Source organism: Rhamphochromis longiceps, linkage group LG3, assembly GCF_057381845.1.
Source record: "Rhamphochromis longiceps isolate RC_006_pf linkage group LG3, R_longiceps_female_GT1.1, whole genome shotgun sequence".
Lineage (NCBI taxonomy): Eukaryota > Metazoa > Chordata > Actinopteri > Cichliformes > Cichlidae > Rhamphochromis > Rhamphochromis longiceps.
The window spans coordinates 19,913,821-19,940,875 of record NC_140559.1 but is presented as its reverse complement, the minus strand read 5'-3'; the positions used below and the strand labels follow the sequence as shown (position 1 = coordinate 19,940,875).

Here is a 27,055-nt window from a genome sequence, read left to right as displayed (position 1 = left end):
TTAAAACATGATACACAACCTGAATAGGTAATAAAGCAGTTGTAGACCTTTGTGCACAGTTACAAGAATGTTTTTCTTTCTATTGTTTTCTATTATTTTAAGTTAAGCAGGACAGAGTTCTTTTAAAGAAAGATTTACTTATATTCTCAAAAGTTAAGCATGACAGGCTTCTGTTTAAGAAAGAGACAGTAAAGTGTTAATGTTGTCATTTTGAGCTAAAAATAAATGGCTAAATGATCATTTGTTTCACATGTGTTCATATCACAAAGAATAGAATATGCATCTACTTAAATCAACTTCAAGTAAAATGGTTAAAAAAATAATTTCACGCACAAAAAAAGAGCTAGAAAATTCACCATACTGGGAAGGGTGAAGACAACTGGGTCGTCCGGCCCTGGCCACGAGGTGTCCCTTATTTATTTTTCAGGGAGTTGGCAACCCTACTTCCGTTTCGTGTGATTGGCGGTACGATTAAACGATCACAATCGTTATGCCAAAAAAATCTGTAGTTTCTAACAATCCTGCGCAGACACCTCTCACCTCAACATTTAGCCCAGCCGTTCAACCATAGCATCAATGAGTTTAATCGGGTTACGTTACAGTGTTGCGGCTTTGGGAGCGCAAACTATTTCCTGAGTAAAAAAAAAGACCTTTGAAATGCTGCAAGCCAGTGCTGATTGGTCAAAATGCGCCATTAGTGTGACGTAGAGGTGTGTCGACTGATGCTGCGTTCCCGTTACCTTGAAAATTGTGGCACTACCGTTAGTTGGAGAAACGACACAGAAGGATTTGTTGTTGTTCGTAGCAAAGCGGAGTTGTTCGTCCATTGCTAACAATACAACCCACTGACCGTTCATTACAGTTCACAGACAGCCTGGTCAAGGCGCCTAGCACGAGTTATTCACCGAGACATATCAATAGTCATTATGCACATAGTTGCGTTCCGAAAAGACAGTGAATTGGTCACGGTGAGGGGGCAGTGGGCGGAGAAGTAGTTCTGACTTGAAACCTCGTTTAAAGATTAAATAATTAATGTTAATTAATGTATCCAGGCTTTAAACTTAGATTCTGAAATACATCGAAAGTACCAATCCTCTAACATTTAGAACAAGCTAATCATCATCAGAAGTTAAAAATACGGAAATGGCTGCTGGAACATCTGCGTCACTCTGGTGTTTGATCTTTGTCTTCGCGTCTGTTTCTGCAGGTGAGATTTAACCGTTAGAAACCAAACTGCGATGTCCTCCGAGATGAAGAAGATTAAAAAGCATTGACCTGGTTAATTTCCCAAATAATTATTTTCATAGTTATTCTGTGTGTTCGCGTATGAATTCAACACGAGGCTGGGTGGAGTCTCCTTCACTTGAGATCCACTCACGGTAGTGTTACACGATATAACACTGTGTGGGAGGGTTTTCGGGGGGTTTCGACTTTTCTTTATCCCAGAAACCACCGCTATTTGAGAGTGTAAACCGTGGCTAGCAAGGTGCTGTTCTTGTAGTGCTTATTAAAAAAATACTACACCAACCACTTCCCGTTTGTGGGCTACCACTCCAAATTGTCCACCAACAGTCACCATTAGTCTTATTTATGAGCTAAACCTACTGCAGTGCCCCCTGCTGGTCGCCCGTGTCTTTATATTTACATTATAATCCATAGCAATAAGCAAAAAAAAGGAGAAGTGGTAAACATTCAGTGGATCACATGTTGCAGGCTGTGAAAATTATGGTTCTACAGTTTGTTGGACTCCTAGGCCCACAAATTCACAGAGAGCTCTCCAATCAGCAACCAACTATAATATCGTTAGCTTCATAGCATAATTGCCTAAGTCATTTGACTAAGTCAATGACTTAGGCACTTATGCTATGAAGCTAACGATATGTCATAAATAATCAGACACCAACAAAAACTTTGCAAAATGTAAACATTTTTTCACTTCAAAAGTTAACAAGTCTACAAGCCAGTGTACTAATGCTTAATCCCAATCCCACATCAAAGAGGATCAGTAGCAGGAAGTCAGGGCAGCTATGACAACGATGAAGAGAGGAAGGGCTGTTGGTACAAACAGCATGTGGAAGTGTGGCGATCACCAGCAGAGAGTGCAGTGGACTGTTGAACCAGATTGTTTAACACAATCTGGAAAAGTGGATGCCTGAGGAATGAAGAAGTGTGTGACATGTACTGGTACTGATTTTCAAGAACAAAGGTGATGTGTAGAGCTGTAGAGGCTAGACAGGGCTGATAAGCCAGACCATGAAGCTATGGGACATGATTGTTGCATGACAGGGTTGTTGAATGTAAGCAGAGAGGTGTGGCATCATGGCAAGAAAGGGCATTACAAACGTGATGTTTGCTTGTAAAATGTTGATGGAGAAGTTTAGAGAAGGTCAGAAGAAGCTTCACTGAGTCCTCATGGATATAGCAAAAGCACATGATAGGGTGCAAAGAGAGGAACTGTGGTACTGCATAGTCTGTGTGGCAGAAAAGTATGTGAGGATGGTGGAGTACATGTATGGAGACAAAAAGCTGGTGGTAAGGTTTGTAGTAGAAGTTACACATGAGTTGAAGTTGGTGGTGGGATTATATCAGGGATCTGCTCCGAGCCCCTTCTTGTTTGCAGTGATGATGGACACGTTCACTGATGAGGTGCAGACAATTTTGTGATAACACCAGTTATCTCAAGGCATTTTATATTGTCAGGTAAACACTACAAAAATACAGAGAAAACCCTCTTTTGCAGTAGAAATGTGACAGAATTGATGTGTGAATAAGAGGGAGAAATGAGTAGAGTACTGCTTTACCCTGTAAACTGCCTCACAGTTTGCCAGAATCGCTTCAAGGCAGACGCAAACTCCTCCCTCACCTGAGCTTTCCCTTCAGCCATTGGCCAAGCGGCGTTCCACGTAGCCTGCTGGTTCCAGAGTCCCACAGGCTAACCAAGCCCAATAGGACTCCTTCAGCTTAATGGCTCCCTTCATCTGTGGTAACCCATCCATCTTCTTCATCCGCTTTATCCGAGGCCGGGTCGCGGGGGCAGCAGCCTAAGCAAAGAGGCCCAGACCTCCCTCTCCCCAGCCACCTCCTCCAGCTTGTCCGGGGGAACACCAAGGCGTTCCCAGGCCAGCCGAGAGATATAATCTCTCCAGCGTGTCCTGGGTCTGCCCCGGGGCCTCCTCCCGGTGGGACATGCCTGGAACACCTCACCCAGGAGGCGCCCAGGGGGCATCCTTGTCAGATGCCCGAACCACCTCAGCTGGCTCCTTTCGATGTGGAGCAGCAGCTGCTCTACTCTGAGCCCCTCCCGGATGGCCGAACTTCTCATCCTATCTCTAAGGGAGAGGCCAGCCACCCTTCGGAGGAAGCTCATTTCTGCCGCTTGTATCCGCGATCTCGTTCTTTCGGTCACTACCCACAGCTCGTGGCCATAGGTGAGGGTAGGGACGTAGATCGACCGGTAAATTGAGAGCTTCGCTTTTACACTCAGCTCCCTCTTCACCACGACTGACCGGTGCAGCGTCCGCATTACTGCAGCTGCAGCCCCAATCCGTCTGTCGATCTCCGGCTCCCTTCTCCTATCACTCGCGAACAAGACCCCGAGATACTTGAACTCCTCCACTTGGGGCAGGAACTCATCCCCGACCCGGAGTGGGCACTCCACCCTTTTCCGGCTGAGAACCATGGCCTCAGATTTGGAGGTGCTGATCCTCATTCCCGCTGCTTCACACTCGGCTGCGAACTGTTCCAGTGCGAGCTGGAGGCCCTCACCCGATGAAGCCAACAGAACCACATCATCCGCAAAAATCAGAGATGATTGCCGGCAATAAGTCTGTGGTAACCCTCAAACCACAATCTTGTTTGTGGGTTACCACCATTACAGACACCAACCATCTTGCAGCTATAGTTTACTCCAGCAGCCTCAGCAGAATTTATGGTTCCAACAGTTAAATCAAGTCAACCTTGAAGCAGCACAGCAGCCCCAACCCATAAGACTACCACCTTGTTTGACTCTTGATATGATGTTCTTTTTATGAAATTATAGAATAGAATAGAATAGAATTCAACTTTATTGTCATTGCACATGCACAGGTACAGGGCAACGAAATGCAGCAAATTATGTTATTTTCTCAAATGGATCATCAAGATGTTTTTTGCCAAACGTGAGATGAGCCTTTGTTTGTTTTTTCGTCAGGAGTACTTTTCTTCCATGTATGCTGTTTTTTTCCCCAGTCTCTTTCTTATTACTGATTCACAAACTCTGAACGAAGGCAAGTGAGGCCTGCAGTTTATAAAGTGTTTGTGTGTTTTGTTTTGTTTTTTAACTTCCTGGATGAGTTGTCGTTGGTGTAAGAGCCTAGCATGATGTTATTGCCTTTTGAAATCGTTAAGCCTGCTTCACTTTCTCAGACAAATTTTATTTAAGCGATTTCTTGATTCTGGTCTGGCAGCAATCAAACCTGGGTGTGGATAGTGACACTGAACTAGACTTTCTAAAGAAAATGTGGTTAATCATGGGGTCATTAATATTTTAAAGCTTCACAGTATAAAAGTCATTTAGCAGCCATACTGAATTATCCAGGGACTTGAAATGGAAATTCCAAAGGTCATTTGGAGATAAAACCTGCATGTGCAGGATATCTGTCCCCTCTTTTACATAACAAACCTTTATCACCAATGAGAGAAACATATTTTTGTATATTGTCTGGTAAGTATTAAAGTATTATTATTATTTGGTTAATGTATATTTTATTTTAAGGTGTATTATTTTTTGTTGTAATGTAATGTACTGTGATGATGGTTAGAAAGTGTGTGTGTGGCTGTTGTAGAAGTGAACAGTTGCACTTTGATGACCTTAAACCTCTCTGCTCTGTGTTGTTTCCTCTGTCAGACCAGAAAATCATCACAGCTGGACAGGACGTCACTCTGCCATGTCGAGCTCCAAACACCAACATCATAGTTGTAGAGTGGAGCAGAGCTGACCTGGGAGAAGAATATGTCCTTTATTACAAGGATGCGCAGTTTATTACAGACAACCAGCATCCATTTTTTAAGGACCGTGTCACTCTGCAGGTCAGACAGATGAAGGATGGAGACGTGTCTTTGATTCTGAAGAATGTGACGACTAATGATAATGGAACATACAAGTGTGGTGTTGTCCTGCAAGTGAGAGGACCTATGACTCACATCAGCAGCATCAACCTTCATGTTGATCCTCCAGGTGAGTGAGTAGAGCTGAGTGTGTGTGTGATCAGAGGTGAAGCTGCTTCCTGGTTGTTGATGTTTGTTTCTAAAGATGTTGTTGATGAGACTTTGTAGAAAGCAGCTGGTCTGAGTGATGTGATCAGAGTGCAGTAGATAATGTCTGACAGCAGTTTGAAGAGGAAATGGATTCTGTTCTGTTCTTCACTCATCACCTACCTGACAGCTGACACCTCACACCTGTTTCTCAGCTGCAGGTCAGACAGGAGGAGACACAGAGGATGGAGGGAAGGAGGATAGACAGAGGGAAAATGGATCTGTTGGGCTGAAGGTTTGTCTGACAGTTTCTAGCATGCTTCTTCTTGTTGCTGTTGGTTTTGCAGTCTAGAGAACAACAGACCCTTCCTGCTGATAAGCAGCTTGTTTTGAAATGTCCCAAAGATTTTAACGGATTGACTCAGAGTCTCTCATCGAGCTACCAACTTCTTGGTGTTGTCACATAAAATTTCTTTAATCTGACCAAAGTAATAATAAATAGACATTGCTTTTCAACCATGCTTCCACAGTCCTGGACAAAAGTGATGGTACCCACAACTTCATATTTTGTTGCACAACCTTTTGAGGCAATCACTGCAATCAAACGATTCCTGTAACTGTCAATGAGACTTCTGCACCTCTATGCAGGTATTTTGGCCCACTCCTCATGAGCAAACTGTTCCAGTTGTTTCCGATTTGAAGGGCACCTTTTCCAGACTGCATATTTTAGAATAGAATTGAGGTCAGGTCTCACAGAAGGCCACCTTAAAATAGTCCAATGTTTTCCTCTTAGCCATTCTTGGGTGTTTTTAGCTGTGTGTTTTGGGTTATTGTCCTCTTTGTAAGACCCATGACCTGCAACTGAGACCAAGCTTTCTGACACTGGTCAGCACATTTCTCTCTAGAATCCCTTGATAGTCTTGAGATTTCATTGTACCCTGCACAGATTCAAGACGCCCTGTGCAAAGCAGCTCCAGAACATAACCGAGCCTCCCCCATGTTTCACAGTAGGGACAGTGTTCTTTTCTTGATATGCTTCATTTTTCCATCTGTTAACATAGAGCTGATGTGCCTTGGCAAAAAGTGCAATTTTTGTCTCATCTGTCCACAGGACATTCTCCCAGAAGCTTTGTGGCTTGTTGACATGTAGTTTGCCATACTCCAGTCTGGCTTTTTTATGATTTGTTTTCAACAATGGTGTCCTCCTTGGTTGTCTCTGGGCTCTTTTGTTACCATTCGGATTATCCATCTCTTTGATCTGTCATCAATTTTCCTCCTGCGGCCACGTCCAGGGAGGTTGGCTACGGTCCCCTGGATCTTAAATGTCTGAATGACATGTGCAACTGTAGTCACAGGAACATCTGTTGCATCATCATGCAACATCAGCTGCTTGGAGATGGTCTTATATCATTTACCTTTAACATGCTTGTTCATGATTTAATTTCTAATCTCCAGAGTTACCTCTTTCCTTCGCTTGCTCTGGTCCATGTTGACTGTGGTACACACCATGTCACCAAACAACACAGTGACTACCTGGAGTCCTATATATAGGCCCACTGACTGATTACAACATTGTAGATACCTGTGATGCTGATTAGTGGACACACCTTGGATTAACAAGTCCCTTTGATCACATGGACAAAGAAAGGGTTAGGGTTAAATGTTTATTTTTTAAATAATTCAGTTGAAGCGTGGTTGAAAGGCAATGTCTGACTTTCATTGGTTAAGATTTATAGAATTATTATTTATTATTACTTTTGTCAGATTAAAGTTATTTCTGTGACCACTGTTTTTCTTTCATTGACCAAAGGATGCCAACAATTTTGTCCACGTCTGTATGGATGATTGGATAGATGATAAATAATCTGTCTGATGGTGTTTGAAGTTGATTGGTGAGCTGAATAAAGTCTGACAGGTTACTATTATGTTTGTATTATGAAACCAAAGAAAGTTCCATGTACCTTCAACATCCAATGTTTCCTCACTTATCTATCAAACTCCAACTGTTTCTTTAATGAAAGACTCTTCAGACTGTTACTGAAGTTTAAACATTTCAAGAGCTGGTCACATATCTTTGATTTATTTTTTAGATTCTTTTTTTTGCTCATTGTTTGTTTTTTTATGTATTAGTAATGTAATGTTTTTCTCAGGGTATTTATTTGTGTAAACAAATAATCAGAGGCTTTTTGAACCAGGTGATGCAGATTTTACCTGAACTGCAATCAGTCAAATGCAAAATTAACAGTATGTTGGTTGTATGTAAGTCAATATAAACACTGTTACTATGCCAAACTCTGTTATCCCTGTAACAAGCTTTAAAACTGAGAACTGATTATTACATTTAGTTTGATGTGCTGTTTTACACATTTACTTGGTGAATGAAAGGTCACTGGTTCAGTTCCAGCTGTACAAAATGCTTTTGGGGTTGAGTCAGACAGAGTTATCTGCCAATTGTTAGTAGGGAATAGCTGAAAGTATCTTTACAGTTTGTCTTCTCTATGTAAATGTGGAAGTGATACCTCTTCTCATAAGTACTAGATAAATGCATGAATATGCTGCCAGTTAATGCGACACAGCATTGAACATACCACTCTGTCTGTTTTGTGTACAAATATGTACCCAGTATATGGAACTGCTATATCAGCCAGTTATCCCATGCATTTTTCATCTATTGCCTGATAAGTAAGAATTAAAACGCAACAAAGAGTCACAAAAAATGCCTCTCAAATATGTTATAACTGCTAAAGTTTGTCCACCAGAGGGCACTCTGCAACTTCCATGTTGCCAACATGTTTGAAGAACCACAAATGCAATCGTCTGATTATGAATGGAGTCAGAGCATAAACAATCCACAACCTCTGGGTAATAAAACAAGTTCATTGTCTTGTTGTCTCAGTAAATCTGTCTTGTATTTTATTTCATTTTATTTTTGAAATATTGTCCGATACAAAGATTTTTGAGTTATGTGTTAGTATTGGAATGGGTCCTAAATATGTTGTATAAATCTGTTTCTAACGTGGAATACGCACTCCAAGAATCCAAAAATATGCATCATAGTAATACAGAAGCTAGCTATTTAGTGCATTGTTCTTTTGTAATATAATGTCTGATCCAGCCTGCCTGACCTGACGTGTCTTATTATCAACACAATAAACAAGTTCACTAACAAACAAACTAGCCTCTGTCCATCATTGTGTACACAACACAGTGTCAAGGGGTTGTTTGGAGAAGCTGGTTACAGTGAAGAGTAACTGAGCATTGTTATGGAAACAAAGTACCACAGCAGCTCCATGGTACTTCATGTGCAGTTAAAAAGATATAACGAAAAAGGAAACCTGCTCACTGAGGTGGTCTAACTGTAACAGAGCAATGAACCTGAGATTTGAGTCTGTCCCTGTAACAAGACAAAAGTAGATGGGAGATTGTTCACAAAGTGGCAAATTGGTTTGATGTTGCTGTGAACAAATCACGTTACTCTCGCACTGTTTCACTCTGAACTATGTGAGATTATTATACTATCTTATGCCACGTTATATGTCTAATTAAAGATTGTGAAATTATTATGTAGTTTTAGTTTGCATTATTCTCCTGACTTAGAAGAAGGTGATAACTATTACACTTATTAGACTGGTTTGTATTACATTAGACCAGAGGTCCCCAATCTCAGTCCACGAGGGCCGGTGTCCTGCAGGTTTCAGATGTCTCCTTGATCCATCACAGCTGATTTAAATGGATAAATTACCTCCTCAACATGTCTTGAAGTTCTGCAGAGGCCTGGTAATGAACTAATCATGTGATTCAGGTGTGTTGACCCAGGGTGAGATCTAAACCCTGCAGGGACAAAGGCCCTCATGGACTGGGATTAGACTGCTGATTTACTGTGAATGAATTTGTATATGATGCATTAAACTGCTGAGGTATAAGAAATACTGTTTTCAGAGAATCATGGCCTTATTTGTCTGATTAGAAAGAACAGAACATACTGCACAGGAAGCCAAGGTCATAACTTAGGCTCACTGAGAGAGAGAAAGAATGTGGATGTTGTATAGAATAAAGAGAGTGTGAATTGAGCATTTATACACCAAGTGTTGTTCTTCATTCAGCCCAAAGATTAAAGAATTGGGAGATTTAACAACTATGGGATTTCAACAGAACAAACACAGGTGGGATCAAGAAGAAGCCCAACAACAAGATGGCTTTTAAGCTAAAGTCTGATTTTTGCTCATATTCAGATGTGTTCCTGTTGGCTTCATCAAATAATAAACATTCAGTGCAGTGAAAATAAGAACGTCTGAGGCCGAGTTGCTTTTTGGGAACAAGAAGTGAATATATTTGGATGAGAGGGCACTGCAAATAGACAGTATAAAACATGAGCAAAGCATCCAAGTCTGAAAACCGAAGCCAGTGCAGAAGTGTCTTAAAGCTGCATTAACATGAAAAACACCAGATAGCAATAGATGAAAAAGAAGACATCTGGTCCTATAGAGGTTAGCGTGAAAACAGCTTTCTAAAATGACCTCCAAAACACTTTGCTCCTGAGTTTATGGACTTAGTCACTCACTTTGGGTCATACTGAATAATTTAATTATGGTCTGTAAACTTGGTCTTACAATATTGGAAAAGGAGGAATATCAGGTTTATTTTGTTTGCTAACTGGCTGATGGCCTCTCAATAACACGTTTTTGCATGAACAGTTTCAGACAGCCACCTCTCATCACATGGTGTTTTTGTTTTGTTGGGGTTTTTTTTTTTACAACCAAGCAACTGGACAAAAAAATAGCATTTTTGTACATCAGGGAAAAAGAATGATGTGAATGAGGCCTTGTTCCAATAGCCCATCACTACCGGGGAGCACAACAGGTTAAGAAAGCTTGTTTAAGATTTAAATCCTATGTTCTCCCCACCAGCCAGGTTTGTATCTGAGCGCATCAACCATTTTCCTCCATATTTGCCATTCAAAGTGTTCTCTTCTTTTGTTTAGGCTTTCGAAACTATGGTGAAGCCTACACATTAACATTAGCCCACTCTCATCAGAACTGTATGAAATTGTTATGGAATGTCTAAAAGTCCTGTCTTTATATGAGCTGTCAGGTGTCTGGGTGTCAGGATAAAAACTGATTCCACCTTTATCAATATTTTGCCATTGTCCTGATTCCAGCTTTCAAAAACAAGGTCTCCTGTTTGTTCTCTCAACATGTTAGTCTAACCACATGATTTTATGTGTTTTTATTAGTATTATTCTTTAAAAATGTAAGGCATATCAACCCATGTCTCCCATATTCTTTCTTTTAGAGTTTTTTTCTGCTTTGGTGAAATAATGTGTAAATCAGTAACTAGTTGTTAGATGTTAATATCAGCCCTGAAGCTACCATATTTCCTTATGCAGACAACAGCTAAAGTTTGATCACAAATTTATTTTACAAATGTTTCACAATAAAAGTCTTGAAAAAAAATTCACAAATCTTTACTTTTACAATAGAACGACTGTCGACTAAACAACTAAAAAAACGACTGTCACTATGTTGCTAATAGGTACCCTGCATCTTTTAAGGTTGTCTTTTGAGTTTATTCCATAAATTAACAATCTTAAAATACAGTTTTTAAGCAGAAAATAGATTTTTTTTTCATTAAAAAATCATTAAAAAATATGTTTATGTTATTATATATGTTTAAATATGTCAACTGGAATTAAAAAGTTTATTTTAATGTGCTTACAGCATAATCAGGAGACATCTGAACCCCCACAAAGTCCCAACAGTATTTTTCATTATGAAACCTTATTTTATGAGTTCAGCATGTTAATATCAAACTCTGGAAGCATCACTGGTGATCTGCTTTTATCCATGTTAGTGTTTAAAGTCCAACATCTCCCTCTAGTGGCCATATATAAACATGTGTGAGGATGGTGTTAATGTAAAATGTGAATCATAGTGTTCCAGTCAGTCATCAGTGTGTCTCTGCACAGCTGTAATTAAAATGTGTTCAGAGGGCCTCAGTGTCTCAATGGTTCCAGTTCAGCTCCATAACAGCAGCGTCCCTGGACATGGATTTGTTCATTAACCAAACTACAGATCACTGAGAGCGGAGGACATTTTTTGCCATATTTCTTTTCATATATGTGAACTGACAAATGTCTTAATTCAGAAAAAATGCGAATTAAGAAAAAAAATCCCTGCTGTGTGCATATAGTTTGTTTTTTTTAAGTCATTTGATGATTTTAGAAAATGAATATTTATAGTCCCCCCTCACTGTGTTTGAACCAATAGAAAGCTGGTGCTCAGAGGAAGAGGGCGGGCTTTACTTGGTGTCAGTGACAGAAATGAAAAAAAGCTCAAATGAGTGAGAAGGACGATGAAGGAAACATCTGTGCTGTGTCTGCTCTGTAAGTAGAATCTCTGTGTTTGTTTGAAATCTTTGAATTCTTCAAATCAGGTCCAAAAAATACGTATAAGGTTGAGGAAACTTTTTGGGAGTTGTTCTTTATGTTCACCTCAAATCAACCTGAGTGTCATTTCTCTTTAGTTCTGATCTCACTGCTGAGCTGCACAACAAACCAAGGTCAGTAACCTTCTTCTGTCACAGTTTAAACCTGAGAAATGCTCACTGATATGACCTGATGGGGTTTAGAATGTAAAGTAAACAGATCTTCTTCTTTTTTTCATTTTAACCCTCACAGCTCGTCTGACTGTGAGTCCCAGCAGATCTCAGTTCTTTAAAGGAGACTTTGTGTCTCTGAGCTGTGAGGAGGACGACAGCTCTGCTGGATGGACTCTGAGGAGAAACACAAGCACGCGACAGAGGACTCAGTGTGGAGATGGGTGGGGAAAACCAGCTGGTTCAACTAATTCTTCCTGTAACATCAGTTACATCGACCCATGGGACAGTGGAGTTTACTGGTGTGAGTCCAGAGAGGGTCCCATCAGTAACATGGTTAACCTGACAGTCACTGGTAAGCTGAGTGTGTGGAGTTAGTGTTGATGAAGCTGTGTGTAAATGGATGAAATGCTGTAGTTTGTCTCTGTGTTGAGGTGGATCAGTGATCCTGCAGAGTCCTGTCCTCCCTGTGATGGAGGGAGATGACGTCACTCTGCTCTGTAAAACAAAGACCACTCCCTCCAACCTCCCAGCTGCTTTCTATAAAGATGGCTCCCTCATCAGGAAGCAGCCTACAGGTCACATGACCATCCAGCATGTTTCCAGGTCTGATGAAGGCCTCTACAAGTGTGACATCAGCGGTCATGGAGAGTCTCCATCCAGCTGGATCACTGTCACAGGTGACACACTCACCTGTCTGTGTTTCTGCAGGTTTCAACATTCACAATGTGACGACAACTTAATGACTGTGTTTGCTTTATTTTAGACAAACCCCCAACCACACCTCCACCTACATCCACACCTCCACCTCTAACCTCTAACCCTGGTTCTTATCTTGTCCCTGTGTTGTCATGTGTTGGATCAGTCTGTGTTGTGGTTCTACTGGTGTTACTGGTTCTGCTGGTGAGACGATGTGTTCACAGGAAACCTGAAGGTGAGACTCAGACGTCTGAATGTTGCAGATTTTACATGTGTGATTTTATTTTATTGGGATTACATTTGTTTTTTAGCTGTACAGTCTTTAAGAAATCTAAACTCAAATTATAAATCTATGAATAATGAAACGTTTTTCAGTTTTCCATTTTTGTAGCGACACTTTAACAATGTGACAAGTTATTTGGAAAAGAAAAATCGCAAAAGATTAAAAAAAGGGAAACAACCATTCAGAGGAATCTTTGTTTTGTTTTGTTTTTTATAAACCAGGAGTAACCAAATTTGAATAGCAGGATGAATTGTCTTGTTCATCAGCTACTATGAAAGCCATAGCTTTTTTGTATCTGCAGACTTTATGGGAGCATAACACAGTCACAGAATCATGCTAATTACTGTTAAGTAGCATCCAAACACAATGTTAGATTTTCATTGGTCAAAACTGGAGCACAAACTTCTCGAGTACTCTTATCCACACAGGAGTTGTATTATCTGTAAGATAATTGCATTAAAAATGCTCCAAAACCACAAATGCAGTCCTGAGATTCAGTTATGGGAATCTAATTGGCTGAGATGAAACTCAGCAGACAGCACTGAAACTGTAATTTTACCCAACTTGGCACAATTCTAGATTCTATCAATAGACCGTTCAAAAAATGTGCAACATTTTATTTATTATTATGCAATTTATGTTTCCCATTGTGAATTATGTCTCTCTCTATCCAATTAGACCCCAGCTTTGTGACAACTGCCAAAATATGCAGCACATATAATTTCTCTACAAGAGCTTTAGTAAAAGTTGAAAAGAGCAGGAACATTTTTGGAATTTATCTCCTCATGATTACAAAAAGCTTAAATGTTGTAAGAGTTTGACTTGGTTTTAGTTTGGTGGAAATTATTTTTGATTGTGGTTACACTGGAGCAAAAAGCAGAAACAATCTTTCAAAAGTGGATACATCTAGATAATTAGCTGTTTCCATGAAACTTAATCTCATTAACCACATGAATTTTAGAAATTTAAAAAATGTTTCCATGTTTATGTCTGTGGATTAATTTCCTTCTTTGAAAACAGCTGTTTTACACCAGAATTTTCACCAAGAGATTTTAAGCAGGTCAAATTTATAAGCTAAGGTTATTTGTTTAAGATTAAGATTAATAACAGATATGATTCAAAGCAGAGAGATCCTCTTGGCTCTTGACGGAGGCCGTCGCACTTTCTCCTTCTCTGTTCTCCCTCTCCCTTATCTTTTCTGCTTGGCTTCTCATGTCTTTGTATAGTCTCGCTTATTCTCTAACCCTAAGAGAGTCTCCCAGACTTGTTCTCTAAAAACCTAAAGAATTATGGATTTGATCAACTGGTCCCTGAATGCAATTGACACCCTCGACAAGAAGCCTCGGTTCGGAAGAGCCCGTGACAAAACATTGAAGACACCTTTTCGAAACCATGATAACAGGGTTCTTGCTGATCGGCGCTGGCTTGGCCCTGGCTTATCGAAGGATAAAGAAAGCAGAAACGGCTGTTCAAACCCTCAGAAGGCTGCCCGCTATGTTGATTGGAACAGTGGAGTGAGCTGTGGCTTCTCAGAATAGGCTCATCAGGTGCAGCACAGATGACATCTCGGCTGCTGTGAGTACTGAGACCGACTGACAACATCTGACATCTGACAGCAACTGACAACATCTCGGAGAGGCTCACAACTATCGTGAACACTTATGCCCTATGAGCAAAATGGATAACATTGTGAAGAGGCTCACAGCTCTCCAACGAGAGACTTGTGACCAGTGACGGAGTGACATGAGACAACTGTAAAATTGGGAGCAGTTTGTTCGCACTAACCAAAATAGCTACCATCTTCATTTCATGTGACTTTCTCCCTCCTCATTCAAGGCCACCCGCGTCGACCGAAGACTGTTGACTTTTGCCTAATGAAGGGACACTTTCTCTCGTTTGAACACGGAACACACTCACACAAACCTACACTCACCCCCCCCCCCCCCCCCCCCCCCACCCACCCCCCACCCCCTCCAAACACCTTCGAAGCTTACGTCTTGTATGTTGTGAGATGTGATGATTCATGTGCTGAGGTGTTTTTTTTTCTCTGTTCTCAAACTGATCTCCCTGTTGGAGCTCAGTCTGGGGGAGTTATTTTTTCTTCTTGTCTTTCCTCATGTGGTGCATTTTCCATTGTTATACCTCTCCGACCTGTCTTCCCCATGTGATGTTTGTTTAATGTATGTATGGTCAGAAGGGTAAGATCGCGCTGGCAAAGGTCGACAGCCTTAACAACAAATTTCCCACGCGTGGGACTAATAAAGGTATCTTATCTTAATACATAGTGAGTGAGAAAGGTGACTGGAAAGGAAAAACTCAATGCATCATGAATTACAGTAGTCCAGCCTGGAAGTAATAAATGCATGAACTAGTTTTTCAGCGTCACTCTGAGACAGGATATTTCTAATTTTAGAGATGTTGCGCAAATAGAGGAAAGCAGTCTTACATATTTGTTTAATATGTGCGTTGAAGGACATGTCAAAAATTACTCCAAAGCTCCTCACAGTGTTACTGGAGGCCAAGAGACTCCCCCTTGAGTCTTTGATTAATGATCAGTGGTTGTTGATCAATGGTCATCACAATTTGCATATTAATGATCAAGGAACTGACCTCTTGGATGAGTGACGAAATGAAAATGCTGAAAACGTTACGTCCAGATGAACAGAATCAACTTTTTAGATATATATACATATGTATTGTGCTGTACTGTATAACTGTACTGCTTTACATTTCGTTAGCTTCATAGCATAAGTGCCTAAGTCATTTGACTAAGTCAATGACTTAGGCACTTATGCTATGAAGCTAACGATTTATGGGATATCAGTATTTATAATTCCATCTCAGTGATGAGCTCTGTGCGTTTTGTGTTTTGCAGAGAATGATCGAGCTGCAGAAGATGTCAGTTATGGACAAATTATGGTCAAAGAGAAACAGAGTGAAATGAAGATGAGAGGTAAAACTGCGTTTCTTCATCTCCATCATGGTTTGATTTTATAGCCAGACACTAAGGATTTGGTTTAGCAGCTTAAATGGGTGACTTGGAGGTCACAGCTAGCAGGAGCTGTAGTCACAGTTTTGTTGGAAAGCAGAGGAAAGGGGCAATTAATTAACCTCTGCCTGTAAAACTCTTTCAGTGTCCACTCCCCGAGACCATTAATGCTCTGCATTAGCCTAGATATTTTATAAACCTCATATGATTTGATACATAAAATCTTATTTCAGCAAATAAGTGGTATAATAACTATTGCTAATACTAATAAACTGGCAGGTAAATAACATCCAAGATACTCCTGTGGCCATTGGCTGTGGTTTGTGGCTCAGCTGTAAGAGACAAAGGTGGGGCAAGATGGCTGAGGGCACAGCCTCATGTGATCATGGCCACAGGGCTGCAGAACTGTCTGCAAAGACAGTGGAGCTCCATCCAGACAAATTCTTGGAACTGAGTTGAGCTGTAAATACTGTAAATAAGGCACAGTGTGTAGAAAAGCTCATTGCTATCCGTTGTCACTTAGAACAACCTGCTATTAAAAAAAGTCTGCTTCCAGCAGGCCACTGGTGTGAATGTCTATTGTCAGATTTTATGCTACTGCAGTGGGCCCCAGGTTCCTCCTAGGAATGCCCTGTGGTGAGAGTATGCAGGGTTAAGGAACTGATACTATTGATTGGCCCTGAGGCTCAACTGACATAAATCCAAGAGAACATCTCTGGGATGTTATTTTTCAGTCCATCTAATGCTTCATAGTTGCATCTCAGACTGTCTAGATCTTAAGTGACGTCCTGAACCAGATCTCCCAGGACAGAATCTGCAGTTTCATTAGGGCCCTGACATTGTTAGGAATGCATGGAAGCACACGAGGGCCATACAAACTGAGTTTCAGATGTCCAGCATAATTTTTTTAATTAAGTTTTTTAAGTTATTTGATTTAAATTACTTGAGTTAATCATTGATTGACAACCAGTTGATGTCAAGCACTATCTACCCCTGTTGATTATCAGCCTGGTGACATCTCCTTCTTAACAAAAGAGGCTCATAGCACGTGATCACGCTTTCAACCTCCTACAACACCACTGCAGCGATGAACAGAGTCTATCTGTTGGTTGAACTTGGAATTCCAGATGAACAATGTGTTTTTGATTGCCAGTCATTGAATGAATTCTGTATCCTATTCAAGCACTTGTACTTATAATTAAGAGGCATTTCTAAATATATTTTAAAGCTCTTTTAATCATTTTAAATTTTTTTAACTTTGTTTTGAGTGTTTGTGCAAGCAAGATGGAGAGTAAATCATGAGAGGCTACAGTACATGTTTAAAATAAAGGATTTGACAGATCAACTGTGGGACTCGGGTGTTTCAGGAGGGTATAAAGAAACTGAACACACCAATGAGTCAGTACTGACTTTTTTAAATTCTGTTTAAAAACCACACAAGCTACTTCCTCTTGCTGATTCCAGATCAGGCAGTAACAGTGTTCATGTTGTCAGAACAAGTTTGCTTTTTGCTCTGTGGTGAAATATGTCAGCCTGAAAGAAGACAGCAGCTTTGTGGTCGCCTGCCCTCCTTTTCATGCAAACATCCCCCCAAGGTTCTGTGTGGTTACTGTGTTTCACAGAAGAGCTGCTGAGAAGGGGGGAAGAAACTATGCAGCCATAAAAAGATTTTCACTTAATCTCTTCATGAAGAACAGGACAAATATTTTGCCATAGCTGCAGTATAGAAAATAACAGTAATGTAATGTGTGTAAATTCTTAATTTCTGCATTTTTCTTTACAGAGAGCGATTCAACTACAATCTACTCAGAAGTGAGAACAGGCGACTTCAGATCAAGGAGTCCCAAAGGTACAGCTGCTCTTTAACTTTGTACAGAGCCGAGCAAACCACATCTTCACTGAGACTCAGTAAGTCTAATCTCTGTCAAAAACAATACTGTAATGTTGTTTGAACTGTGTTTGTGTTCAGACTTCAAACCAGAGACAGACGCCATCTACTCTTTACTGGTCCACCAGTCCAACCACTCATGTCCACCTGCTGGTCTCTAACTGGTCCCCCCAGCACCTCAGACCAGAGGACGTATGGACCAGCAGTGCAGTAGCGTCTCTAAGTAACTACATGTCATTCTTTTGTTTTCTCATAACGAATGACTATAAGGAATCATGTTTCATCGTTTTGGCTAAATTATGTGGCCTAAATATCACATCCTATTTATAACTGGTGCTTTAACTGTGTTTGTTACAAAATCAGCAATGATAAATAATATAAATATGTTCATGTGATATCTTTGATAACTTTTACTGTTATTTATATTGTATTCATGTTTGTCGTCTCCTGCAGCAGTGATGTAATTTCTCTGAAGGACTAATAAATATTTGTATAAATGTTTTTCTCTCAAGGGTTCAAAAAGACATTAAATGGAAAACTTGACTTGTTGGTTGTGGCTAACTGATACACACCTCTCTTCAATACAGAAAAAAACTGAATAACCACAGAGTCAAAAAAGCGATGAGTGGCTGAAAACTGCACAGAAAAACCCTTCAGTACAGGATGTACACGTTTGAGACCAAAGAGTTTAATTTACATATTTATTTTTATATCACCCAAAAACCAGACAGCACCAGCTCACGTGGTAAAAAAGAGAAAAGATGTTGATGTTTGTTAATTTTTTTCTAAACAAAAACACTAAAAAAGTGACTTTTCAGCTGACACGAAGCGTTTATTTTCCGATTCACTAAACGTGAACGTGACTCACACTGGTCATGTTTCCTGATCCAGCTCTGAGCTCCTCCTGTTAAATCTGTCAGTGCACTTTGAAATGGTCTCGAATCACATTTAAAGTCTGCTTCCATCCATCGTTAGCCTGCGTAGCTGTAAACAGGATGTGAAGCCACAAAGGGGTCTGAGCTGATGTTCAAACAATATTCAAAAACAGTTTGTCTTCAAACTGCAGAGTAACAGAACAAGTGCTGAGTGGGTTTGCTTAGCTTTGTCTCACGTTGAGGCAGCACACTGTCCTCAATTTAACAGCAGGAAATAAAAGAGATGAGCTCTGCAAACACATGAGAAGGTGACCTAAACTAAACTTGTCACCACAGATGTTTAGTATGACAGGCCACTAAAAAAGCCATCTAAGTCTTTAAGATGGGGCTCCTGTCACATCAGTTCACTGCTGGTAACATTAAACTGGGGCCTCTGGAAACACTTACCTTCACAAACTGCCACCACACAACTCAGGACTCGAATGTGAGGCTGAAACAGACGTGGGTCATCCCAAAAACAATTAACAATCACATTTTATATGATTTATAAAGCTGCTGCTGTTTTCTTCCTGTTAAAAACGAGTTCTTTCTTCCCACGGGCACTAACTGCTGCTCACACGGATTGCCTAATGGTTGTGGTTTTCCTTTGGCTTATCTACTATATACAGATGCCTAGAGTTGGCTGCTGTTGTTAGTTAGTGATATAAAAATAAGACAGAATTAACATGAATACCTAGATTTGCATTCAGTTATTTTCTATGAAGCTGTAGGCACTGGGGGACACATTTAGTGGGGGGTTTGAAAGCATCTTGAGTATCAGACGCTCAGTTTTTCACATTCTGATGAACTCGTTGTAGGTTGAGCTAATAAGTTATAACAACTAAACATGGAAGTGATGAGTGAGCAGCTCCCTTGCTTGAATTGGAAGTTTGAATTGGTTATAGATCTCCTGGCTGAGGATGTGACCCATGCACCAAGAGCCAGAGTCCCTGCTGCGGCAGCCTGGGTTTAAATTGTGGCTGGGGTGTTTCCTGCAGATGTTCCCTCTACTTTACTGTCCGAGCCAATAAAGATAAAAACAAAAACTTGGATGCCACAGACAAACTGCTCACCCATCAAATCTTTATTTATCTGGCCTTGCTCTCTGTAGAGTCTTTGGCAGCATTGCTCAGATCCAAAGTGAACACCCCTTTTTTTCGTTTAGCTCACTAAACATTTAAAATGTTGCTGCCATGACTACTTGATAATAAACTGTCTGAAAAACAAACTGTTGTAAAGTTAATGTCGACAGGTTCCCATACATTTTGCACAAATGACAGGGAGCAAGGTCAGGAAGTACAAGTGGTTTTTTTAATAAGCCCTTTATAATCAGCAGCAATAATTTACTCTGGAGAAAATATTTGCAGCTTTAATTTAACTTATGAGCAAAATGTACGGTGCATCACTAAATGTAGACTTTTGGTTTACAAGTTAAACTCATGACGGAGCTCTTATAAGCCACAGAGCTTTAAAGCCAGGTTGCTTCTAACTTCTCCTTTCTGCACGGCCGCAGCTTCCTCATAGAAGTTCTGCTTTCGGCTATGATATTTCATAATCGAGTATATCTTTAGTAGTATTGTGCAATGCTAGAAAACTTGAAACTACCCGATACCAAGTAAATACAGGACAAGTATGACCAATAAGAGTGCAGATACTGATATGTTTATTTTATGAAGGCAGATTATGTCAGTGAGAGTGTGTCATGGTCCTGGGTCGTTGGGCTTATAAGTGATTTATATTTCCTGTTTTATTGTGATAGTCCTGTGCACTTTGCGTTCCTCGATCTTGTTGTTTCTTGATTTGTTCCACCCGTGTTTCCAAACTGAGTATTTATTATTTAGACTATTTACACCTGACTTTCAGTATTTTTGTGGATTAAAGCAATAAAGTTTACGTTTGTTTAAGTTAACTTCTTTTCGCTGCAGTGCTGAGTTTAGGTTCATCTTTTGCCCAACACGCAACGAATCCTGACACTGTTTGAATTCTTGACTGTCTGCTCTCCTGATAACTGATGATGGAGGAGAAAACATGAAAACATGAAAAACAAATCAGGCTGAATTCAAGTTTGGTGGATCTTTATATTGTGAACCTTTATGAACACATTTTTCTCACCTTTTCCTTTTGTAATGTCTCAAACTGAGATTGATATGGAAGTAGAATCATATTTAGCTTCATGAAGATTGTTGCTGACTTCAGTAAAATGGATTATGAGGACATTACGGAGCATGTGGGGGATGATCAGCAATGTATAAATGTGGATTGTTGCAACAGTAAAACATTACAGTTTGATTATCACAGTCACGTGTGTTTACCATCAACATGTGTGTTTAACTCTGTACTTACTGAGTGTTGTTCACTGTGAGCTGGACTGTGTGTTTGTGGTCTGTGGTTAACTGAAGCTAACAGCTCTGCAGTCGTCCAGCATCCTGTTTCTGATAGAAAGAAACACTTCAGCTGCAGCTGTTTCAACACAGAGCTGCTCATTTTAAACACAGGAAGGAACACGGAGACATCATCTGGAAACTCTGCACACAAACTATCAGTTCATTCAAAGTTAGTGATGAATTACAACAAGAACTTATTCAAATATTTTTCACCATTTTATTTTATTTTATAAATACACCCTTTAGACTCAGACGCATATTCACTTCGCACCAACATTTACATTATTTCCTCAAACCATTTTCTGAATCTGCTGGAAGGTGGTTTGTCTAATAATAGTGTTCATGCTGTGAGAACATGGTCTGTCTGGTCTTCTGGTCTGTGGTGAAGTGTCGAACAGATGATGGCAACTTTGTGGTCGTCCATCTTGTTTTTCACAGAAACACTCACAAGTTCTTTGTGGTCTCAGATGTGAAGGTAAGAAAACTGTGAGAATCTGCTTTGGTTTATTAAAAATAATCTCTTCATGAAGCTGCAGGTACAGCTGCTGAAGATATATTTATGGAGTTTTTCTTTTCAGTTTTTCTTTTGGTTTATTAAAAATAATCTCTTCATGAAGCTGCATTAAAAATACAGCTGAAGACGTCAGTTATGAACAAACAAGGAGGCCCAGGTACAGCTGCTGAAGATATGTTTATGGAGTTTTTCTTTTCACTGAAATAGACTCAAACTCAAGAATCACACGGGTCCTTGAGGCCATGCAAAGTAAAAAACATTCAAATGTATGATTTTTTTTCTAATAATATAAAGATAATTACCCATAAAGGAAATGAAGGTATTGTTAGTGTAATCTAAAATTGTTGCTTGTCTACTCCATGGCTACTCCGTCCAGGTGGTGCACTTATCTTGGCCTAATCAGAATACGGCTGCCACCAGTTTCAGTCAAACGAGATACTTTTGTCATATTTTTAATTAGTTTATAGAAGACATATTTACATGCTTATATAATGTAAATTTGTTCATCTTAGTAATATAACATATAAGTTATGGCACTGCCAATATGCAGTGTATATAATATCCTCCACTGGGTCCAAGAAAAAAATATGGAGCTTAGCCAAAGTAGGGTTTGATAAATGTGTCTTGTCCCCTGAACGCTCACTGTGGTTGCTGTCCATGGTTCTGATCTCCAACTACCTCACTGAACGACCACACTACGTCAGGCTGAAGGACATCACGTCTGACACAGTGGTCAGCAGCACCACAGGGAACTGTGTTGTCCCCTCTCCTCTTCACCCTGCACACCTCTAACATCTGCTGTAACTCTGAATCGTGTCATATTCAGAAGTTTGCGGATGACACAGCCATCATGGGGTGTATCTGGGATGATCAGGAAGAGGAGTACAGAAGTCTGGTGAGGAACTTTGTCGCATGGAGTCACACAAACCACCTGCAACTCAACACCTCAAAGACCAAGAAACTGGTTATGGACTTCAGGAGGTCCAGAGAAGGTCCACTGCCAATTCAAATAGAGGGAGCGGAGGTGGTGGTTGTCAACAAGTACCTCAGGCTGTGGGTGACAACAAACTGGAGTGGTCATACAACATGTAGCACCTGAATAAAAAGGCCAAAGCAGACTGTATTTCCTCAGGAGACTGAAGTCTATGCTATATGTATGCTTATATTCATATTGTATTGATTTGTATTCTTACTTCTTTACTATGCAAATGTCTGTCTGTGTTTTGCTACTGGAAACTGAATTTCACAGAGTCTAAACTGTAGTGACATAAAACTACTGTAACAAACGGTGCTGAAGAGAATAAAGAATGAATGGAGATGAAGCTTGACATGTAAATAGTTTGTGTTTTTGTCCTGAAACACTGTTTGCAGTGATGTGGTGTGCCTGTGTTATGTGATCATACAAACCTGCATAATCCCAACCTTGCTCTCTGTTATTTGTGCAAAATGCTTAAGAACCTGTTGACATCAGTTATGCAACCATCTGTTCTTCAGCAAGAGCCTTAAAGAGGAGTTAGCCAGGATTTGAGCAGTGTTTTCAAGGACTTAGCTGATGGGTGAGCAGGTTGTGCTTTTGTTTTGAAAAATTAAAATGTACATCCTGCTGCACTGGAAGAGATTTCAGAATGAGGATTTCTACAAATGCTTCAACTTATCACAGAATTGAAAAATGTTGTTTTAGAGAAACGTTTTGTTGTGCTCAATGTGCAGTTGCAGTCTGACAAATGCAAAAATTAGCCTGGAACATATGAGGGGAAGTTCACAGACTTCATGACAAGTGACAAAACGAAACGGAAACTATACGAAAAAAAAGAGCTAATAGGGGGAAATGCAGGTTGCTAGGTGGAATTAATTTAGGCTAAAAATGAAAGAAAGTAAAAATAAATACAAGACACGAGGGACAAAAGAATACCAAAATAAAACAGGAAGTGATATGAGAAACAAATTAATTATTATAGCATCTACCTTACAATATAAAATGCCTTGAGGCAAGTCTTGTTGTGATTTTGTGTCATATAAATAAAACTGAATTGTATATGAACACCTAACACAAAAATGAACTTTTGGCCGACCAACCCATAGAAAAAGACGAAGAAGAAGAGGAGGCGGAGGAGGAGGGCTCAGTAAGAATTTTCAGTTAGATCGCTTCCTCATGTAGGATGGTCGGGGCAGCCTCACGAACAAAGATTGAAAAATCCGAGATGGAGGCATTCATTAAGCTAAATCTTTTAATCTGTATTCCCACTGTGGTGTATTTAGGACTTGCTAAATAATCCGTGGACACAGCAGTGACCAAGCTCTATTAATGAAGAGCCTGCAGAGGTGTTTTTACCCACAACAAAGGTAGCATTGCACCGCTCTGCTACTGATCAGTGAATGGCTTTAGCTTGTAAAGAAGTAAAATAAAACTTCTTGACACAGCTGTCGGATGGCGAGAGTACAGTCAAACCTCCGAAGCATAAACGCGTCACACCACGAATGTGGAAGTGTTTGTCAAAGCTGATTTCCTGTTACGACTGCGATGGCTGCTGAAAATTATCTACCGTTTTACTCAACTTTGCTGTTTGCTGTCGTGTGTGCAGGTTATATTTAGTTGTTATAAGGTCAAACATGTTTTAAACCTGCTGTTTTTTTAAATCCTGTTTGTAACAAAGGAAAGTAGCGTTTGGTTTAAGAGTGACTCGGTTACTGGCATTTCTGGCGGCACCTACAGATGCCACAACTTACAGCAGTTTTGTCAGTAATGCGTTAAAGAGTGATGTTGAATTGAACTCCAGAGTAGGGCCGCAACGGTTCAACGAGTATTTCAAACAATTCAACTATATTAAAATTATCCACACATAACTGTTAACTTTTAAATTATAAAGCAGGCGGACTGCAGCCGTCCTATTTTACAGGGCACGAGGTGTAGATCAGATTAATTTCAAAGCTTTTGTAACATTTTTCAGATTTGAAAGTGAAACAATATAAAATATCGTCTCAATTAAATTGTGTTAGTATTTAAAAACATAAAATAAAAGCTTTTTTCACAAGTAAATAAATATGGGATAGCTCAGTAGGTAGATTAGTGGCCCCATGATCGAAAGGTCAGGGGTTGGATTCCCCTGAACAGCCTGACCCTGAGTAAATTACCATCCCTACACACTGCTCTGCCCAGTGGCTGCCCACTGCTTCACTGAGTGACTGGGTCAAATTTTCCCACGGGGATCAATGAAGTATACATTATGTACGTGGGCCAGTAAAGCTCTGAGCTGCTGATTTTAGGTTAGACCGTAATAATAATTAATGTCTACTTCATGATTGTGTCTTATTTTTAGCAGGACAAAAACTTTGCATCAAAGCACAGGGCAAACTTCAGGATGCTGACATGCTTGTTTCTCTTGACTGCAACATTGCAATTTCTAGAATGAAAAGAAATGAGCAGTTCACTTTTAAATGACCTGTATTTATTTTTTCTTTCTGGGTAGAGCTTGCCTGGTTCTTTGTGTTCTTGGTGCTGAGGATCTATGTCTGGAGACGGGTCAGTAAACTGAGCCATGAACATCCTGGTGTATGTCCCAGGTTGGTTGAGGTGATGCAGGATGAAGTGCAGTCCCATACTGATGCATCCTCAGCTGACTGGTTTGCTCAGTAGTGAACCTGCAGGATGTCCAGCACCGGCTCTGATGTCCTTCAGGTGTCTCAACATGAGTCTTTCAAAGGACGTCATGACCACAGACGTCAGGGAGACAGACCTGTAGTCATTTAATCCTGTGATAGTGGATTTCTTTGAGACTAGCAGATTACAAGTATTACATTTTTACTATTGTTGTCATTCGCTGCCACCATCTCAGAGCTCTTTATATTTTCTGTGGGTGGTTCATGGTTATTGCTAATTAGTGGCTCTGTTGGTAGAGAGGCTCATTTACCAACTGGAAAGTCAGGTGATCGATCACTGGCTCCTGTAGTCTGCGTGCCAAAGTATCCTTGGACAAGTATTTTCTTCTTAGGATGAACCCTGAGTTGTTCCTGATCAGAGTGTGAGAGTGCAAATCATAGAAAACGCTTAGCCGTAGAAAAAAGTTATGACTGTGTGTGTGTGAATGATCAGCTGAGGAGAAGGTTGTTATTTGAGTAACAGTCATGTAGAAAGAAATATACTGTGTATGTATCAGATACACATCTGGATATCAGATAAAGAATAACTATACAGTTTTGGTTAGTCTGAAGTTTGCTGACTGGTAATTATGTGGTGATGCAGCTCATGCCATGTAATAGAGTAACACAGAAGTAATGTAACTAGTAATAATGACCCCAATACTTGTGTGATGGCAGCATGGGCCTGGGAGGGCTCTAATGAACTATTTGACAAAGAAGTGTAATGTGTGTGTCAGTGTGATGTGTTGTAGTTTCAGGAGTCAGTATTCAGGTACAAACCTTTTTGGCTACGTTCACACTGCAGGCAAAAGCGCATCAAATCCGACTTTTTTGACCCTATGCGACCCATATCCGATCATGGTGTGACAGTGTGAACGGCACAAATCCGTTATTTTCAAATACTCTGGTTCAAATGATCTGGGTCACTTTCGTATGTGGTACTGACTCCGATACTTATCTGATGTTTTAGAAAGCGACTGCTGTTTGAACGGTCATGTCGCTGACACAAAACATGCGCCAATTACACTCAAAAAAATGAAACGTTGACTTTAATTAAAATTATTTTGTCAACAGGTTCCACGAAATTGAATGTTAGTTTAAAGCAAAAATCTTTAGTTCATCTAATTTAAAAAAAACTACTTAAGATTAACAAGACATATTTAAGACTAACTAAATCAAGTTATGTTGTATGAACATAGATGATATATTTACAGGTTAGATAGTTTAGATTAGTTACTTCAACACATTTCTTATTTGTGGCAGTAAAATGTTAAATTTAAGTTAGATTAATTCAAATATTATATTTTCAGCCACCTTGTGCTTTATTAATTAGTTTTACATAAATCTATTTTGTCAACAGGTTCCACACAAATGAATTAAGTACATCCAACTTGTTTTTTAAAATTTCTTTTATTGCCAACACATTCAGTGAGCATTTGTGTAAACCCAGTCCAAAATAAAACACAACAGCTCATTAGGGTTAGTAATTAACAGTATGTAGACAGATGCAACATCAAGACTTTAAATTAAATGTCTGTATCTACCAGAAATAGAAGAAAAAAAAAAAAAACATTGAAGACCACATAACACATTGATAAGATGACACTTGAGTTATGCACATGTGATGCTAGTAAGGTCTGTGAGTGTTTTTTTCTTTTAGTGTCTAAAATGGATAGCAAAGTTGCTATTTGCAATGATTGCTTAGGGTCAGTCCAGTAACACAACGACAATGAAGTGCTTTCCTTTAACAATGCAAAGTGAAGTGTCCACCTCAACAGCCACAATTTAAAAAATTAATTAATGTAATAATATTGATAATAATAATAATAATAATAATAAATAGTCCACTGATATTAGCAATCAAAGAAAATTATATCACCATCCCAAATAAAACATGCCAACATTATGATCTAACAATAAAA

At 39.8% G+C, this 27,055-nt stretch overlaps 2 protein-coding genes across 3 annotated transcripts; both read left to right on the top strand.

Annotated features, from left to right (window-relative positions):
• The first annotated feature begins 781 nt into the window (after positions 1-781).
• LOC146673329 (CD276 antigen homolog) lies at positions 782-8,400 on the top strand. Of its 2 annotated transcripts, none has more exons than XM_085402026.1 (3): positions 782-1,207; positions 4,886-5,215; positions 5,454-8,400. In XM_085402026.1, exons 1-3 carry the CDS (start codon positions 1,144-1,146, stop codon positions 5,582-5,584), a joined length of 525 nt encoding a protein of 174 aa, XP_085258152.1. In that variant the 5' UTR covers positions 782-1,143; the 3' UTR covers positions 5,585-8,400. The 2 variants fall into 2 exon arrangements, with proteins under 2 accessions (XP_085258152.1, XP_085258151.1); XM_085402025.1 differs by having other exon boundaries at positions 789-1,207; positions 5,448-8,400.
• Positions 8,401-12,046: 3,646 nt separating this feature from the next.
• Positions 12,047-18,164, top strand: LOC146673328 (uncharacterized). The gene is made up of 5 exons (XM_085402645.1): positions 12,047-12,128; positions 12,593-12,760; positions 15,684-15,761; positions 17,581-17,646; positions 17,767-18,164. The coding sequence occupies exons 1-5, from the start codon at positions 12,047-12,049 to the stop codon at positions 17,844-17,846; spliced, it is 474 nt and encodes a 157-aa protein (XP_085258771.1). The 3' UTR covers positions 17,847-18,164.
• Positions 18,165-27,055: the final 8,891 nt, after the last annotated feature.

Coding starts and splice junctions, on each gene's coding strand:
- LOC146673329 (XM_085402025.1), top strand. CDS start 1,144: ATGGCTGCTGGAACATCTGCGTCACTCTGGTGTTTGATCTTTGTCTTC. Junction 1,208..4,885: donor CTTCGCGTCTGTTTCTGCAG/GTGAGATTTAAC, acceptor TTCCTCTGTCAG/ACCAGAAAATCATCACAGCT. Junction 5,216..5,447: donor CCTTCATGTTGATCCTCCAG/GTGAGTGAGTAG, acceptor CCTGTTTCTCAG/CTGCAGGTCAGACAGGAGGA.
- LOC146673328 (XM_085402645.1), top strand. CDS start 12,047: ATGGGTGGGGAAAACCAGCTGGTTCAACTAATTCTTCCTGTAACATCA. Junction 12,129..12,592: donor TGGGACAGTGGAGTTTACTG/GTGTGAGTCCAG, acceptor GCTTTATTTTAG/ACAAACCCCCAACCACACCT. Junction 12,761..15,683: donor TGTTCACAGGAAACCTGAAG/GTGAGACTCAGA, acceptor TGTGTTTTGCAG/AGAATGATCGAGCTGCAGAA.